At 36.7% G+C, this 15,639-nt stretch overlaps 1 protein-coding gene across 1 annotated transcript; it reads left to right on the forward strand.

Moving 5' to 3' along the window:
- Window positions 1–7,556: 7,556 nt before the first annotated feature.
- Window positions 7,557–11,046, forward strand: LOC141717717 (PHD finger protein At2g01810-like). Its single transcript, XM_074519898.1, has 3 exons — window positions 7,557–7,842; window positions 8,978–9,224; window positions 9,357–11,046. Exons 1-3 carry the CDS (start codon window positions 7,557–7,559, stop codon window positions 11,044–11,046), a joined length of 2,223 nt encoding a protein of 740 aa, XP_074375999.1.
- The last annotated feature ends 4,593 nt before the right edge of the window (window positions 11,047–15,639 follow it).

Here is a 15,639-nt window from a genome sequence, read left to right on the forward strand (position 1 = left end):
CTTGGGATTGCTTAAGCTATGTTTTTAAGCAAAACTGTTTGCCAACTTTAGAAAGTAATCTAGATCTTCACATTTGAATACGTTTCTCAACACGATCTTTGAAGAATGAAAACACCCTCTTCTTCGAGCGACCAATAATTGATGGAAACCCCATATAATTTCCCTGACTTAAATCATTTCTAACACCCAACATCTCCGTAAGCTCCCCCTACTTATCCCTTTTGACATTAACACTAAAGAAGAAGCCCAATTTCTGATAGTTAATGGAATTTAATACCCAACACCTGACATGAATTCTGAAGAAGCCCAACACCTGACATGATTTCATACCCGGCCAATAGTGATTTTAATGCCTCTGTCTTAGTTGTCATTGCTCTAAAAAAGAGAAATGAGTCATATGTAAACAGAAGATGAGTAACCGCAAGTGCTCCTGGACTGATTTTACACCCACTACTACAATCATTCTCAGCATTTTTCCTCACAAACGAAGATAACCCTTCTACACAAAGAAGAAAGAGGTATGGCGACAGAGAGTAGCCCTGTCGAAGTTCATGTTTTGGGTCTATAGGACCAACATTCGTTTCGTTGAGACACACTGTGTATGACACAGTAGACACACATAACATCATCCAGGACACCCATTTATTGTTAAACCCCATATGCACCATCCGTTCCTTTAAAAATGATCAGTTAACTCTGTCATAATCTTTGCTGACATCGAGTTTTAGAGCAACCTCCCCTTCCGAGCCATAGTTTTTCCTCTTCATAATATGTAGTATCTCGAAGGCAACAAGCACATTATCAGAAATAATTTTACCAGGCACAAAGGCCGATTGGTTTTCTGATATAAGGCAAGACAAAATTACTTCCAGATGATTTGTAGTTACTTAGCAAGAATTTTGTAAATCATATTGCACAAAGCAATAAGCCTCAAATCTTTCATATTGTTTGCATCTTCTTTTTTAGCAATAAGTACAATATTGGTATCATTTATACCCAAAGGAAATGCATTCTTAGCAATAATTGACAGCACATATACACCTCTTTTCTTAGACAACTCCAGAAATGTTGATAGAACGCGGGATTGAGGCCATCTGGGTTGCTAGCTTTGTCAGGATACATTTGCTTTATAACAACATATAATTACTCAATTGACAGATCCGCTACAAGACTTGCATTCTCTGTATTTGAGATTAAGAAGTCATTTAAGTTTACCTCATGCTTCCTAAACTTATTGCATCCAACAAAGACCTTCACAAAGTATTCTCTCACCGGATCACACATCCCTTCCTGATCAGTAATGGCTCTTCATTCATCATTTTTAAGAAGCGAGACGTTACTCATCTTCTTACATATAGATGTAGAGGCATGAAAAAATCGAGAATTAGTATCACCGTCCTTCAACCAAAACACCTTAGCTCGTTGACGCCAATAAATTTCTTCATGTAACAACATTTCATTGAGATTGTTCCTCTCATGAAATATGTCATCACACTTGCTTCATCTACACGATCTACTAGACCATTTATAATCACCTTCTGAGTGTTTATTTTATCACGAAACTTATGAAAGAAATTTTGACCTCATTTGGCAATGAAAGAGGATACTGAAATTGGTTTATGAAGTAAACTACTAATAGACAATTTAGACCATAAAGAAATTACCTCTACTTTAAAAATGGCTTCATTCAACCAAACATTTTCAAACTGAAATATGAACTTCTTCATATAATTGTTTAAGTTCATCAACTCCAGCATTATGGTATCATGATCAGAGCTGACTGAATGAGAAACTGAAAGTTTACATAACGGCAATTTACTCCACCAAGCTTCATTAGCAAATGCTCGATCCAGACACTCTCTAATCCACTCAGACGAGCCCCTACTACGCTCCCAATTATATTTCTCACCCACCAAATCTAATTCGAGCAGATCACTTTTCTCAGTTGTTATACAAAGACCGTCAAACAACGATTGTGGATGATTAACTTTAGCCATTTTATCTGTAGAATAAAGCATATCGTTGAAATCACCTATAATGCACCATGGGAGAGGCGATTTAGTTGCTAAGCTTCTGATGAGATTCCATGAATCTCTTTTCATGGTCCTTTCTGGATACCCATAAAAATACATAAGACGCCATGCATGCACATAATTGTCTGAAATATTGACGACAATAAAATTATTAGATGATTCCAAAACACTACACTTAACACAAGGCTTTTAGATGATGGCTAGACCACCTCCTTATCCCACTTTATCAACTACAAATGACGAAGAAAACCAAACTTCACACGAATTTCCTCAATTTTACTACTAAAAGAAATTATTTCTGAAAGGAAAATAAAATCGAGTTTGCGAGACCTCAACAAATCCCCAAGAGCACAAACTATACGGGCATTCCCAACCCCTGGTAGTTTCAATTAAGAAAATTCGTTGAGGCTGGCTAGCTTGCTTTGCAAGCTTAGCCCAAATATAGGCAGGGGATGATGCACAATATTTATCAGAAAGAATAACGTCCATGTTTGTGCTATTGTCAATAATTTTGATGTTGGGCCTTTTTTCTCTTCGTGAATGCTATCTGAAATAACAAGTCCAATTCTTCTCTTTGTACGCTCCTCCAAGTTAAGCCCAATTAACTCATCATCGTTAGGCCCACTACCACTCCCTAAAAGAAAATTATCCCCCGCTTTTCTTGATGTTTGAAAGCTAAGAGCAGTTACACCAGCTGTAGAGATAAGCTGAATTTTAAATTTCCTGTAATTCATCCCCTTACTTATCTCCTCTTGCGCAAATGTAAATGATTTTCTCGTATTTTTCGGGATATTGTTGGACCTTCCAATTCTGGATTCCCAACCATCATCACCTTCGTCTCTCAACCACTTATTTTTTGCTAGACTGGTTACCCTACATGGTGGTGCCCTTAACCAACTACCATACTCCTTGTCTCCATCCTCTACACGCTTATCCAAGAAGCGTATACAAAATCTGTCTGTATGCGATAGCATGCCACACTTGAAACATAATTCACCAAGACATTTATACTTGCATGATACAATCACTTCAGCCCATATTTTACGAGTGATCTTCTTCTTCCTCTCAAGAGATTTCCTGACATCTAATTGAATCTTACATCATGTATTCACGCCAAATATTTGTGTTATTCTTCGTGTCATACTCCACAAACTCTCCAAAAAAGTCCCCCAATTGGTTGCCAACAGCCTTAGTCATTAAAACGTTTGGTAACTCATGGATTTGGACCCAATTATTTAAATACCACAACGGCACTGTTGCCGGCTCAGCCCCATCTGAGATAAAGGAAACGATCAACATCGCATTGTCAAAAGACCAAGGCCCTCCTTTTAGAACCCACTGTAGATCTTCTTTATGAAAAAACTGAAAAAGAAAAATAAAAGTATCAATTTCTTTGATATTTATCCCCATAGCATGCTTCCATACATCAGGCATTTTCGATTTCATAACACTTCCATTAATACTTTTTTCTTCAAGAACCTTTCAACTAGACACATGTCATACTTATTTTCTCCCTCCTCAACATCCCCTTCAAGCGAAAGACACTCATTCTCTTCATCAACAATGTCCAACCGTGTCAATTGATCTTCGATGCCGTGATATCTAGCCATGAAATGATACTAAACTCTCACAACTAGAGGTGGCCAATTGTGCGGGTTTGAACCGCACAACCGGGACCGGCTCGCTCTAAAACCATAATTATTCGGCCCGGTAAAAAACCGCACAATTCGGCTGACGTAACGAGCGGGTTACGAATTAAGGATTGAAAAATCGGGATCGGGACGGCACGGACCGCACGGAACCGCACAGCTAGCACGAACCTGCACAGCCCGCACGAGCCCGCACGGGGGCTCTTGTTACAGTTGTTGGTCTACTCTTACATTGTCCTTGTTAAATTATTACAATTTAGTGATAATTTACACAGTGACTTGGACATTCTACAATCTCTCTCCTCTAGTCTCCAAGTTTGCAAGTGAAGAATCAAGCCAGCTTCGAATTTATCAAAAACAATGGAACATCCTTTATAATATTTTTAAATTAATAAAATTATATGAGGTGTCGTCCTCTTTCAACCCAAAAAAATAAAATTTTATTTAACCAAATAAGAAAATCGAAGTAATTATGAAATATGAAAAATATTATTTAACAAAAACATTAAAAATAAAATAAATAAGAAACAGCTGTTGCCTGCTGTAAGTTACTGACAGAAATAATAATTTTACAAAAATAATTTGCTACCTACCTACCTACACTACACTACACTACTGCACTAAAAATATAATAATAATTATAATATAATATATCAAAGTAATACATGGCAGAATGGAGAATGGAAACTGGGTGCAAAGCACGCGCGGTCCGTGGGTTAACCGCACGAGCCCGCACAATTATTAACGGGTTATTCGCCTGTTCCGATTACGAGTTCGGTTTCTGCTGTTCAAGCTTGGCCCGAGTCCGGGTCGTTCGTCAACAGGCTGGTTCAGTGTTAGCATTTCGAGTGCCCAACCCGTGTGCGGCCCGGCACGCACGGACCGCACAAGTGGCCAAGTCTACTCACAAGCTTGTTCTTCTAACGAAAAAGATATACATACATATATCTTAATACAATCATAAATAGAAAATGATTACATTGTGTTACTACTATCCAAACACTAGAATAACAATGTTCTATTACAATTTTAAAAAAAATATGATAAGAAGTTCAATTAATCATAAATATAAAAAGATTACATTATTTTGTTACTATTCAAACACTAAAATATGATAAAATGGTACAATCGTAGATAGAATATGATTAAATATTCTAGTATGTATAATTATATAATATGTAACACCCCAGTCCCATATCGAGAAAATTTGGGACTTCTATTTAGTTTATAAAACAAAGTACTGCTACTATGTGCACCAACAAATCATGATCTTTTGGGGGCATGTGGTGGGCTTGTCGTAACCCAAGTTGACTGCATTTGGGACAATAGGCTTCTGCTTATTTCAGACTCGGAATCGGGACATGACCCGATTTTCGTAAAACACTCGGGATTTGACCCAGGTTGTCATATATGGTATCAGAGCTGACTCTCGAAAGTTTGATGCGTCAAGTTGCCGTCGGTGGGGATATGAAGACTGATGGTATTATCCCACAATGGCAAGAGATCTAGAGGCGGGGACACAAAACCATCCAGTATTATCCCACAATGGCTAGAGATGTACGATCTTGGTCTTATAGGATATGCCTTCAGGCCTGACGAGGACGTCAGGAGTTTGAGTAGGAAGTTTGTAACACCCCACTCCCACATCGAGGAGATTTGGGGCTTCTGTTTAGTTTATAAGACAAAGTACTACTAATATGTGCACCAATAAATCATGATCTTTTGGGGGCCTGTGATGGGTTTGTCGTAACCCAAGTTGGCTGGATTTGGAACAGTAGGTTTCAGCTTATTTCGGACTCGGAATGGGTACTTGCCCGATTTTCGAAAAATACCTGGGATTTGACCCGGGTTGTCACATAATATATATCGTCAAAATAATAATTCAGATCAACATCATATATTTCTCAATATTTACATATTTGTTATAGCAATATTGCAACAAATTATCAAAAAAAATATTGCAACAAAATCAAAAATAACAATAAATGTACATTTAAAACTCATAAAAATAAATAAATTAAAAAATTAAAAAAACCATGTATAGACTATACAATATAGTATAGGCTATAAGCTAGTATGAGAAATACTGGGGTATATTACAGTATAGTCTATCTTGTTGAATATCGTTATGATTTTTTTTCAATACTTTCTTCCCTGGTTGTCGAACCATTGTTGTCCATCTATGAAAACTCTGCTAGTGAAAAGTTAAATCATTCTGATAAGAGTTTCATAACTCGAATTCCTTGATTGATGATTTAAACCCATTTTGTTTAGATATTTGTAAAGTTCTTCTTGACATCAGTTTTATAAAAGATAATTGTTTTTTAAATAAAAGAATGTTTTCTTGAGATTGGTGAATTGAACTAAGACGCAAGTCCCTTTCACACTTATTATATTACAGTATAGTATAGACTATAAGCTAGTATAGATTATAATTTCTAAGATATATCTAAAATATATATAATATGAAGTTATAGTATTTATAATTTGGTCAATTCAATTCGGTTTTGGTCGGCCATATGTACAGTATAGGCTATAAGCTAGCATGAGAAATAGGGGGGAAGGGAATTTTGAGATAACCGAAAGCATGGAATTAGAGGGTGCGTGGATCGGTTTTAACAAATCAGCACCTGCATTATCTGTACCCAAGTACAAAATGTTACAGGAACATGGAATGGAAGTGGTAAATAATGAAAATTTACAGGGATGATGATGATATTGATGACTAAAGTTGCTTGTAACTCACGTGCACTGTACTTTGTGCGTCACTGAGATCTCTCTGCACATCAAAATCATCTCTCCTTGTTCTCGATTTACATTCATTTCATATAAACCATTTGGCCATTATTATCTCCACAAATAATGTACGGGTTCACGTACATAAACAAACAACAAATTTACAAATTACCTGTTTTCAATTTTATTTTCAAGGTAATGCTTCTATTATGAAATTTATTTTCCGTAATCCTTTTTAGTTCTCCCTAAAATATGTTCTTGATTAAATGTAATTCAATTCATACTTGCGATTATCAACAAATATAAAATGCTAGTATATAACACGTGCATGCACGGTTATTTTTATCATTATATATTGTGAATTCTAATTTTAGTATGTTATTGGCAGGATTCGAATCTTATATTTATTAAAAAAATACAATTGTTTTTTATAATTTTAATATGTTGCTGGCATGATTTGAACCTATATCTCTTAAATAATACTAATTTTTAAGAATAAATATAACGGTTATTATCGATTTGATCTGACGACTCTGGATTGGGTAATCAATGATCAACAACCATCATCAACTAAATTTAAATATTTCATCTTTAATATAATTATATAGATAGATAAATTGATAAAATGTAATTTTATTCATATTTGTGATTAATGATAAATATTATTTTTTAAATTTCAAATTCTCCAAATTCGGTTGGTTTATACAAATTTCGAAAAAGTATTCCCACAACTATAAACATACACATTTATGCAAGTTGGTTAACCCGCAAATAACACACACGCACCTCACCAGTCATCCAACACAATCATGAGCACAAAATTTGTTGTCCTTTTGAAATTACCAAAATGCCCTTCTTAAACCCCCAATATCTTTACTTCGCAAGTCCACAAGGGGCTAAAATAGTAATTTCACAAAATTAGCACCTAAAACAAGCGCCAACATAACCGATTCTCCCCTTCCCTCCTCCCTCCAAATATACATACACCCTCCCCTGTCTCTATATTTACATACACACACATTTAAATTTTTAGTACCCTCTCTCTCTCTCCCAGTCTCTCTCTCCCAGTCTCTCTCTCTCCCAGTCTCTCTCTCTATATATATACGAACACAAGCATTACAGATTTGGTTACTGAGAAATGGCGAGCAGGGTGATAGAGGCATGTAAGAGTAGAAAGAGGAAGAGGAGAGTGTGGGGGTTTAAGAGCTTCGGGCCAGGTTTAAATGGGGGGTTTAGAGAGAACATGAAGGTGTTTTTGAGTGAGTTTATGGAGGTAGAGAAGTATGGTGCTTGTGGGTTACCTGTTTGGTCTTGTTTGGTTGGTAATGAGAGTGATTTTAAGGGTGTTTTTAAGTTTTTTGTTGTTGAGGAGATGATGGCCCAGCATTCGAGCTTGCCTTTTTGTAATCACTGTAAATTTATTGGTTAGTAATTGTGTGTGTGAAGTTGTGTGTGTTTCTGGCGTGTTTGATGATGTGGGCTTGATGGGTTTTTGAGGTTGGTGTGATCATGGGTTTATGTGAAGTGTGTGTGTGTGTTTTGAATTTGAGTGGGTTTAGTGAGATGGGTTTTGTTGATTTGTGGATATGATCATGTGTTTAGATGATGGTTGAATGTATAGGTGTGTTTATATGTGGGTGGATTTTAAACTTGAGTTGTTGAATTTTGAATTTGGGTGGGTTTTTAATGTTGTTAAGGCCTTCAGTGGAATGGGTTTTGTTGATTTGTTGATATGATTGTGTGTTTAGATGCTGTTTGAATGTATAGGTGTGTTTAAATGTGGGTGGATTTTAAATTTGAGTTGTTGAATTTTGAATTTGGGTGGGGTTTTTGATGTTGTCAAGGCCTTCAGTGGAATGGTTTTTTTTTTCATTTGTTGATGTGATCATGTTGTTAATTTGCATTTTTAAGTGATATAATCATGTCAGACTCAGAGTATAGGAAGGTCTGTGAATTTTGAATTTCTTTGGATTTTAGATGTTGTTAAGTGGATTATTGAGATGGTTTTTATTGGTTTAGTTATCTGGTGATTTTTTTATTTTGATGGGGTTTAGGAGTTTCGAAAGTTTCTGGGTGTGATCATGAGTTGCTATGTGATTTTGAGATTTTTGTTGATTTTTGATGTTGTGAAGTGGTTTACTGAGATGGGTTTTTTTCTTAATTTGTTGATGGTGATCATGTGTTTAGGATGCATTTCAATTTGAAGCAATATTTGTATGTAAATGTGTAGATAAGTGTGTGGGGATCTTTGATTTTTAAATTTGTGGGGAGCTGGTTTACTGATATTGTTCTTCTGATACGATAATGTGCTTGAGTTTCTGTAAAATTCTGGTGTTGCAGGTGTTGTATTGAGATGGTTTCTTTGATTTCTCTGTTTATATCTACTCTGATTATCTAGGAATTATCATTTTCTGATTGAATTCTGCGGTTCTGCAAGTTTTTTCTGAAATAATCGTGTTTATATGCATGTTAAGTAACATTATATGTTTGTCTGTGTGTGATTCTTGGTGTTGTCGAGCGATTTACTGAGGTTGGTTTTTTGAATTCTGCTTCTTGTAGGCTGGGGTCATCATTTTGTGTCGAAGAGGAGGTACCATATTATTATTCCGTCTTATGATTGTTTGAATAAGCCGTTGAAGGGGGATTTTCTTGCAGACCGGAACCATCTGTTACATGGTTTGGTTCATTGTAATGGATATGGTCATCTTTTATCTATCAATACAGCGGATGATGATGATTTGAATTCACTTCATGGGAATGATATAATGGATTTCTGGGACCGTTTATGCACAACTCTGCAGATTAGGTATGTTTGATGTTCGATAAATACATGGCCTGGATAGATGCACATTGTAATGGATATGTTTGGTATAATGAATGTATCTTACGTTTGTTAGTCAGATTTTTCGCGGTTCTGAAGTTTTTTGTGGGATTGCAGGAAAGTTTCATTGAATGATTATTCAAGGAAGAAGGCATTGGACCTTAGATTGCTTCATGGGGTAGCATATGGAACTACTTGGTTTGGGAAATGGGGATATAAATTTGGTCATGGAAGTTTTGGAGTCACTGAGGAAAAGTATGACAGAGCACTTCAGTTCTTTAGTACATTAAGATTGAACAAGATTATCAGCGATTTCAAGAACACTGTCCGAGGCAGAAAGATTGAACAGCTTGTGAAGTGTTATAGAGAAGTGAGTGAAGCTCCTTTGGTTACAATCAGTGATCTCTTACAGTTTGTACTTTCTTTCGTGTCCAAGACCCCGATTGAGAGGAAAGCTGCTTTGGCTTTATCAACAAGAGCCTATCACAGTGATGGCAAAAAGATTGCCAAGCCTGTTAGCTTATCGACTTTTGTTTCTCTTGCAAATATTGATTGCAGATGGCCTGCTAAGAGAATAGAATATACTGTTTACGTAATTGTGAATCTCTTGAATGAGAACAGGGCAAATGTTGATGGCAGAAGTTCTATGACTAGGCAAGAAGTTCGAGCAGGGGCACGAAGTTGTATTGGTGACACTGGACTTATTGATTATGTGCTTAAATCTATAAGTTGCGTTGCTGTTGATGATCAAATTGTTTCGCGATGTGTTAATCCGTTAACCAAAATGTACGAGTTCAATATTCATGACAAAGTCAAGGAAGAAGATATTTCAGCTAAAGAATCAAGTGCGTTTGCTTCTTCACTTGCTAGAGTTGACTCGAGATGGCCTAAGCAAAAGCTAGAGCATGCTGCAAAAGTTATAGTGAACATCTTAAGAGTTAACAGCACAATGGTGACAGGTGGTGGTGCAATGTCAAGGCAAGAATTACGCGATAGGGCTAGGCAGTGCATTGGTGACACTGGCCTTATTGATTTTGTGCTTAAGTCAGTTAATTCTTATTCCATGATCGGCAATCAAATAATATCTCGTGTCAAGAATCCATCAACAAGGTTGATTGAATTCACAATCACAGACGAGTATGTTGTGGATTCAGCTACTGTCATTGCTCATCAACCAGGACTAAATGTATACGGAGATGTTCTGTTCTTGTACAGAAATGTTCTGCTAGGGTACCCTGAGTGGGATCCGGTAAGTATAGCGACTCGCGTAATCTTGGACAGCAAGCAATTTGTGAAGGAATGGGTGCGTGATGCAGAAGAATTTGATCATTTTATGACACTAACATGTCGAGTTCTTCCGAGTTTCGACGAGATGGAAACCGAATTAACTCGAAAATTATGTCCTGGTGAGGTAGTCATGGTCCCTTCAGAACTGACAGTTGGTGAGTTGAAGCTGGTTGCACAATGTGCACTGAGAGACACATACTGTCTGATGAAAGACTTTGTTGTGACACAAATAGGTGGTTTGAAAGGAATAGAAGAGGGCTTGATGCTGTCATGTGCATTGGATCATGGTGCAGAGGTTTGGGTCAGAGGAATTGGGCTGGACTTGGAAACAAGATTGAGGTATGAAGGTGGGCCAGATGATGGAAAAGTGGATTGTGTTTGTGGGACCAAAAGAGATGATGGGGAGAGAATGGTGGCTTGTGATGGGTGCCATGTGTGGCAGCATACAAGATGCAGAGGTATTGATGATGAAGAAAGCTCACCTGCACTTTTTCTGTGCTATAAGTGTGTGGTTGGATAATTCAAGGGTTTAATTTTACCACTAAATTGTTAATTTATTTAATTTAATAATTTATTTAATTTATTAACTTATAGAGAGTAAGTTCAAGTTTGTAAAGGCAAGAAAAGAGATGAGTGAAAATGTTAAATCTATGAAGATGATCAAGGAGTTGATGATTTTAATGGAGAACTGGATGGCCCATAAGGCCATAACTTATTTTAAGCGTTGTGTTGTGTTACCTCATGATAGTTGAAGTCTAATCATTTGGAACTTTTGATTTCCTACTCTTCCATTCTATTAACTTGTCGAACTCCAACTCAAATTCGTTAATAATTTAAATCGATCACGAGCACATTCGAATTTCAGAGTTAAAGCTATATTTTGCTTACAAAATTTTTTATAAAATAGATCAAAGTCTCGTAAAATTGACGAAATATTTCGAGGAGATGAAAATAAGTATAGATCCGGAGACGTTTTCTTGAAAATATAAGTAACTGCTGAAAATATTCACTATTACAGCAGCATAGAGGCAGTTATATATCATATTTAACAAGTCAAGGTCAAGATAGCAATTAACTAAATAGAACATGTAGGTAAACAACATGCATATCAGTGACCGTAATAACGAAAAAAGAACAGAAAGTGTACCAGTAACTGCTCATTAATAGACTTTAATATCAGAAATCAAAACTGTTCATTTAATACATAAATCAAAACTGTTGATTTTAAATTTAAATAAACTGGAACAACAAGCATTTATCTCACACATTATATCAGATTTAATTTTAATTTGAATATAGTATCAGTTACAAAGTTATATATCAAATGTCCAAGTTCAATGAATCTGACTAAGCCCACTTACAAAGTGACTCAGCCCAATTCAGAAACTGAACCCAACCCAACAGTAATAACTCAGCCCAAACTGATAAATAAATTCTAATTAAAATATTAAATCACAAATAAATAAAATCTTTGCCCAGGTCGCCTCGCGTACGCGAGACGCCTAGACATTCGCTCAAATCGCCCTCCGGTCCGGTCCGGTGTGTTACGTGGCGGGGCAGCGTCGCGAGCGTGTGTGTGTGCGCACGCGCACGTGAAGCACACAAGAACATAATGCACAATCACAAACCTTAGTAGTTGTACACTAAACATGTGTGTGATACTGTATAAAGCCAACACCCCCTTTATTTATTTTCAATATGGGACAAAACACATTCTCTATTTTTTCAAGCTCTTTCAAGCTAACTTCAACTCTAATTCTCTATGGATTTCATTAAGAAAAATTATTAAAACCATACTTGAAAGTTTAAGTTCATATATCATGAAATAACTTCCAATCATTAGATTTTAGGATTATCATCAAGAACATAAAAAAACTTAGGATCTAAAATCCATTTTTCTAACAATCCCCCATAAATCCATGCAGAAATGTGATCAGGCTTTTCATCATGACTTGTTTTTCAGAGTCTGTACCCTTCCGGGTTTGAACCCTCCTAAGTCCTCTACTTCAATGGCTACCGGATTCAGATGGAATGTTTCACCTTGAATCTTAATCCGTTTAGTATAACCATGTTCCATAGATGACGACAAGTCAACGGCTATGGTGCCAATCTACGGCTTTGAGACATTAATGGTCTTGTCTCGATCCTGTTCGTCGAATGCTTCAAGGAATAACCCCTTCCTCTAATTGTGACCACACAATTACATTCGCTTAGTTGGGCATCTCCAGAGATATACTGCCTCTATCTCGTCAAATGACTTGATCACATTCATAGTTTTAACACTCTTGTTTTTCTAGCAGTATTAGTACCTTCTAGGTTTAAAGGGGATAGACTCAAATATAATAGTATCATCTATGTAGCAAATGTACTACCAATTCATCCTTACAACTTGTTATTACCACAATAAATACACTTCGAGGGATCTCCTCTCATGTGTATTAGGTTCTTACTGTTGATGAATTATGATGGGTTGACAGTCTCATCCCCAACCTTGACTTGAGGACCACTACAGGTTCCAGTCCCTTAGTCAAAGGATCAGCTATATTATTCTGAGTTTCTATGAACTCTATAGCTATAATCCTATCAGACACTAAACCCCTTATAGACTTGAGTCTAACTTGGATGTGTCTCTTTGTGTTAGCATTATGCTTTTTACTGCTAATCTTGTCGATAGTTGTTCGACTATCACAATGAATAGCAATAGCAGGAAGCGGTCTGCTTACTACAGGTATCGCAGACATAAGTCCATGTAACCATTCAGCCTCCGTCCCCGTGGCATCTAGTGCACACAACTCAGCCTCAAGTGTAGACCGAGTCACTATAGTCTGTCTGCTTGACTTCCAGGATATTGTTCCACCAGCCAAGGTGAACACATATTAAGTCACTCCATTGGAACCAGACTTCTTAGCTATCCAACTTGCATCACTGTACCCTTCAAGCACACCAGGAAATCTCCTGTAGTGTAAACTAAGGTACATTGTGCATTTTAGATATCTAAGTACTTTATCAAGAGCATCCCAATGAGTTCTGTTTGGACAGCTTGTATATCTAGCCAACTTAGACACTGAATATGAAATATCTGGTCTAGTACAGTTAGCAAGATACTTCAAGCTCCCAATAATCTGAGAATACCTTAACTGAGACACAGATACTCCTGAAGTATTCTTGACAAGGGCAACTTTAGGATCATAGGGTGTACTAGCGATTCTACACTGTGAATAACCATATTTCTCAAGTATAGATTTCTCTATGTAATGAGATTGAGTCAAGGTTATTCCCTCAGCCAACTGAATCAGTTTGATTCCAAGAATCACACTAGCCTCACCCATATCCTTCATTTCAAAATGCCTTTTCAAGAATTATTTTGTCTCGTTAATAGTCTCAATATTGGTTCCAAATAATAAGATGTCATCCACATATAGGCACAAGATAACACACTCACTACCTTTAACTTTGGTGTAGACACACTTGTCACTTTCATTAATCATATAACTGAACGACAATACAGTTTCATCAAACTTTTTATGTCAATCCCTGGGAGCTTGTTTCAAGCCATAGATGGACTTGATCAACTTACATACTTTCATTTCATTGCCAGATGCAACAAATCCCTCAGGCTGGTCCATATAAATCTCTTCTTCAAGTTCACCATGAAGAAAAACGGTCTTTATATCCATCTGATGTATGATAAGACCATGGACGGAGGCCAATGCTATAAGCATTCGGATTGTTACCATCCTTGCAACCGGAGAATATGTATCAAAGTAATCAATTCCTTCTTTTTGCTTAAAACCCATAGCTACCGGTCTAGCTTTGTACTTATCTATTGAGCCGTCAGGGTTCAACTTCCTTTTAAAGACCCATTTGCACCCGATAGTAGAACACCCAAGAGGAATATCAACCAACTCTCATGTTCCATTAGAAATAATAGAGTCAATTTCACTCTTCACAATGCCCTTCCAATGCCTAGACTCCGAAGAATTCATAGCTTGTCGGAAAGTTAAAGGTTCGTCCTCGATATTGTAAGTGATAAAATCACCTCCAAAGTCCTTAATTACCTTTGCACGCTTACTTCTCCTTGGTTCCTCTACTTCCTTAGGAATAGAACTACTACTAGGTTCCGCCCCCACATTTGTCATCTTTTCCACATGATCAGGAATAGAACTCGATGTATGAGTAGGATCTTCCTCAGAAGTCGTTTCAGGTATTCCAGTCTTCATAGGGTAGACATCCTCAAAGAATGTAGCATCTCGAAATTCAACTATCGTGTTTGCCACTATACCATATATGTCATATTTTAATACCAAAAATCTCATAGCTGTAGTGGTTTCAAGATAGCCCAGAAAGATACAGTCAACAGTTTTCGGACCTAGTTTCTTTCTCTTGTGTTCAGGAACAAGCACCTTAGCAAGGCACCCCCATACACGAAGATACTTAAGACTAGTCATCCCGCCTTTCCATAACTCCAAGGGTGTCTTATCCATGTGTTTCAGATGGACTCTATTCAAAATATGGCACGTCGTATTTAGAGCCTCTCCCCACATATATTTAGGCAACCCAGAGTTAATAAGCATACTATTAATCATATCTTTAAATGTTCTTTTCTTTCGCTCAGCAACCCCATTGGACTCAGGTGTGTATGGTGGAGTAACTTCATGAACTATACCATTGTTTGCACAAAATTCATTAAAAGTGTTACTCGTATACTCACCACCTCTATCAGATCTCAATCGTTTAGGTACCTTACTAGTTTGTTTTTCTACTTCAGTTTTATATATAATGAATTTACTAAGTGCTTCATCTTTATGTCTAAGTAAATAAATATAACAATATCTACTACTATCATCTATAAAAGTAATGAAGTATCTAAACTGGTCCTTGGTCAACACACCACCAAATTCACAAATATCAGTGTGTACTAAATCTAACAAATCTGAATCCCTAAAAATGTTATGAAAAGGTTTCCTTATTTGTTTAGCAGACACAAATACTAGACATTTAGAATTCTTTTCTATGGTATATTTTGGAATCAACTTTAAGTTCATCATATTCTAAAGAGCACCAAAGTTTAAGTGACCTAGTCTAGCATGCCATATATTCGGAGATTCAATAC

Source organism: Apium graveolens, chromosome 1, assembly GCF_009905375.1.
Source record: "Apium graveolens cultivar Ventura chromosome 1, ASM990537v1, whole genome shotgun sequence".
NCBI lineage: Eukaryota > Viridiplantae > Streptophyta > Magnoliopsida > Apiales > Apiaceae > Apium > Apium graveolens.

What these genes read in the sequence shown, in the direction of transcription:
- LOC141717717 (XM_074519898.1), top strand. Translation starts at nt 7,557, where the DNA reads ATGGCGAGCAGGGTGATAGAGGCATGTAAGAGTAGAAAGAGGAAGAGG. An exon ending in TAATCACTGTAAATTTATTG is followed by an intron (nt 7,843 to 8,977) that starts GTTAGTAATTGT and finishes TGCTTCTTGTAG; the next exon opens with GCTGGGGTCATCATTTTGTG. An exon ending in TGCACAACTCTGCAGATTAG is followed by an intron (nt 9,225 to 9,356) that starts GTATGTTTGATG and finishes GTGGGATTGCAG; the next exon opens with GAAAGTTTCATTGAATGATT.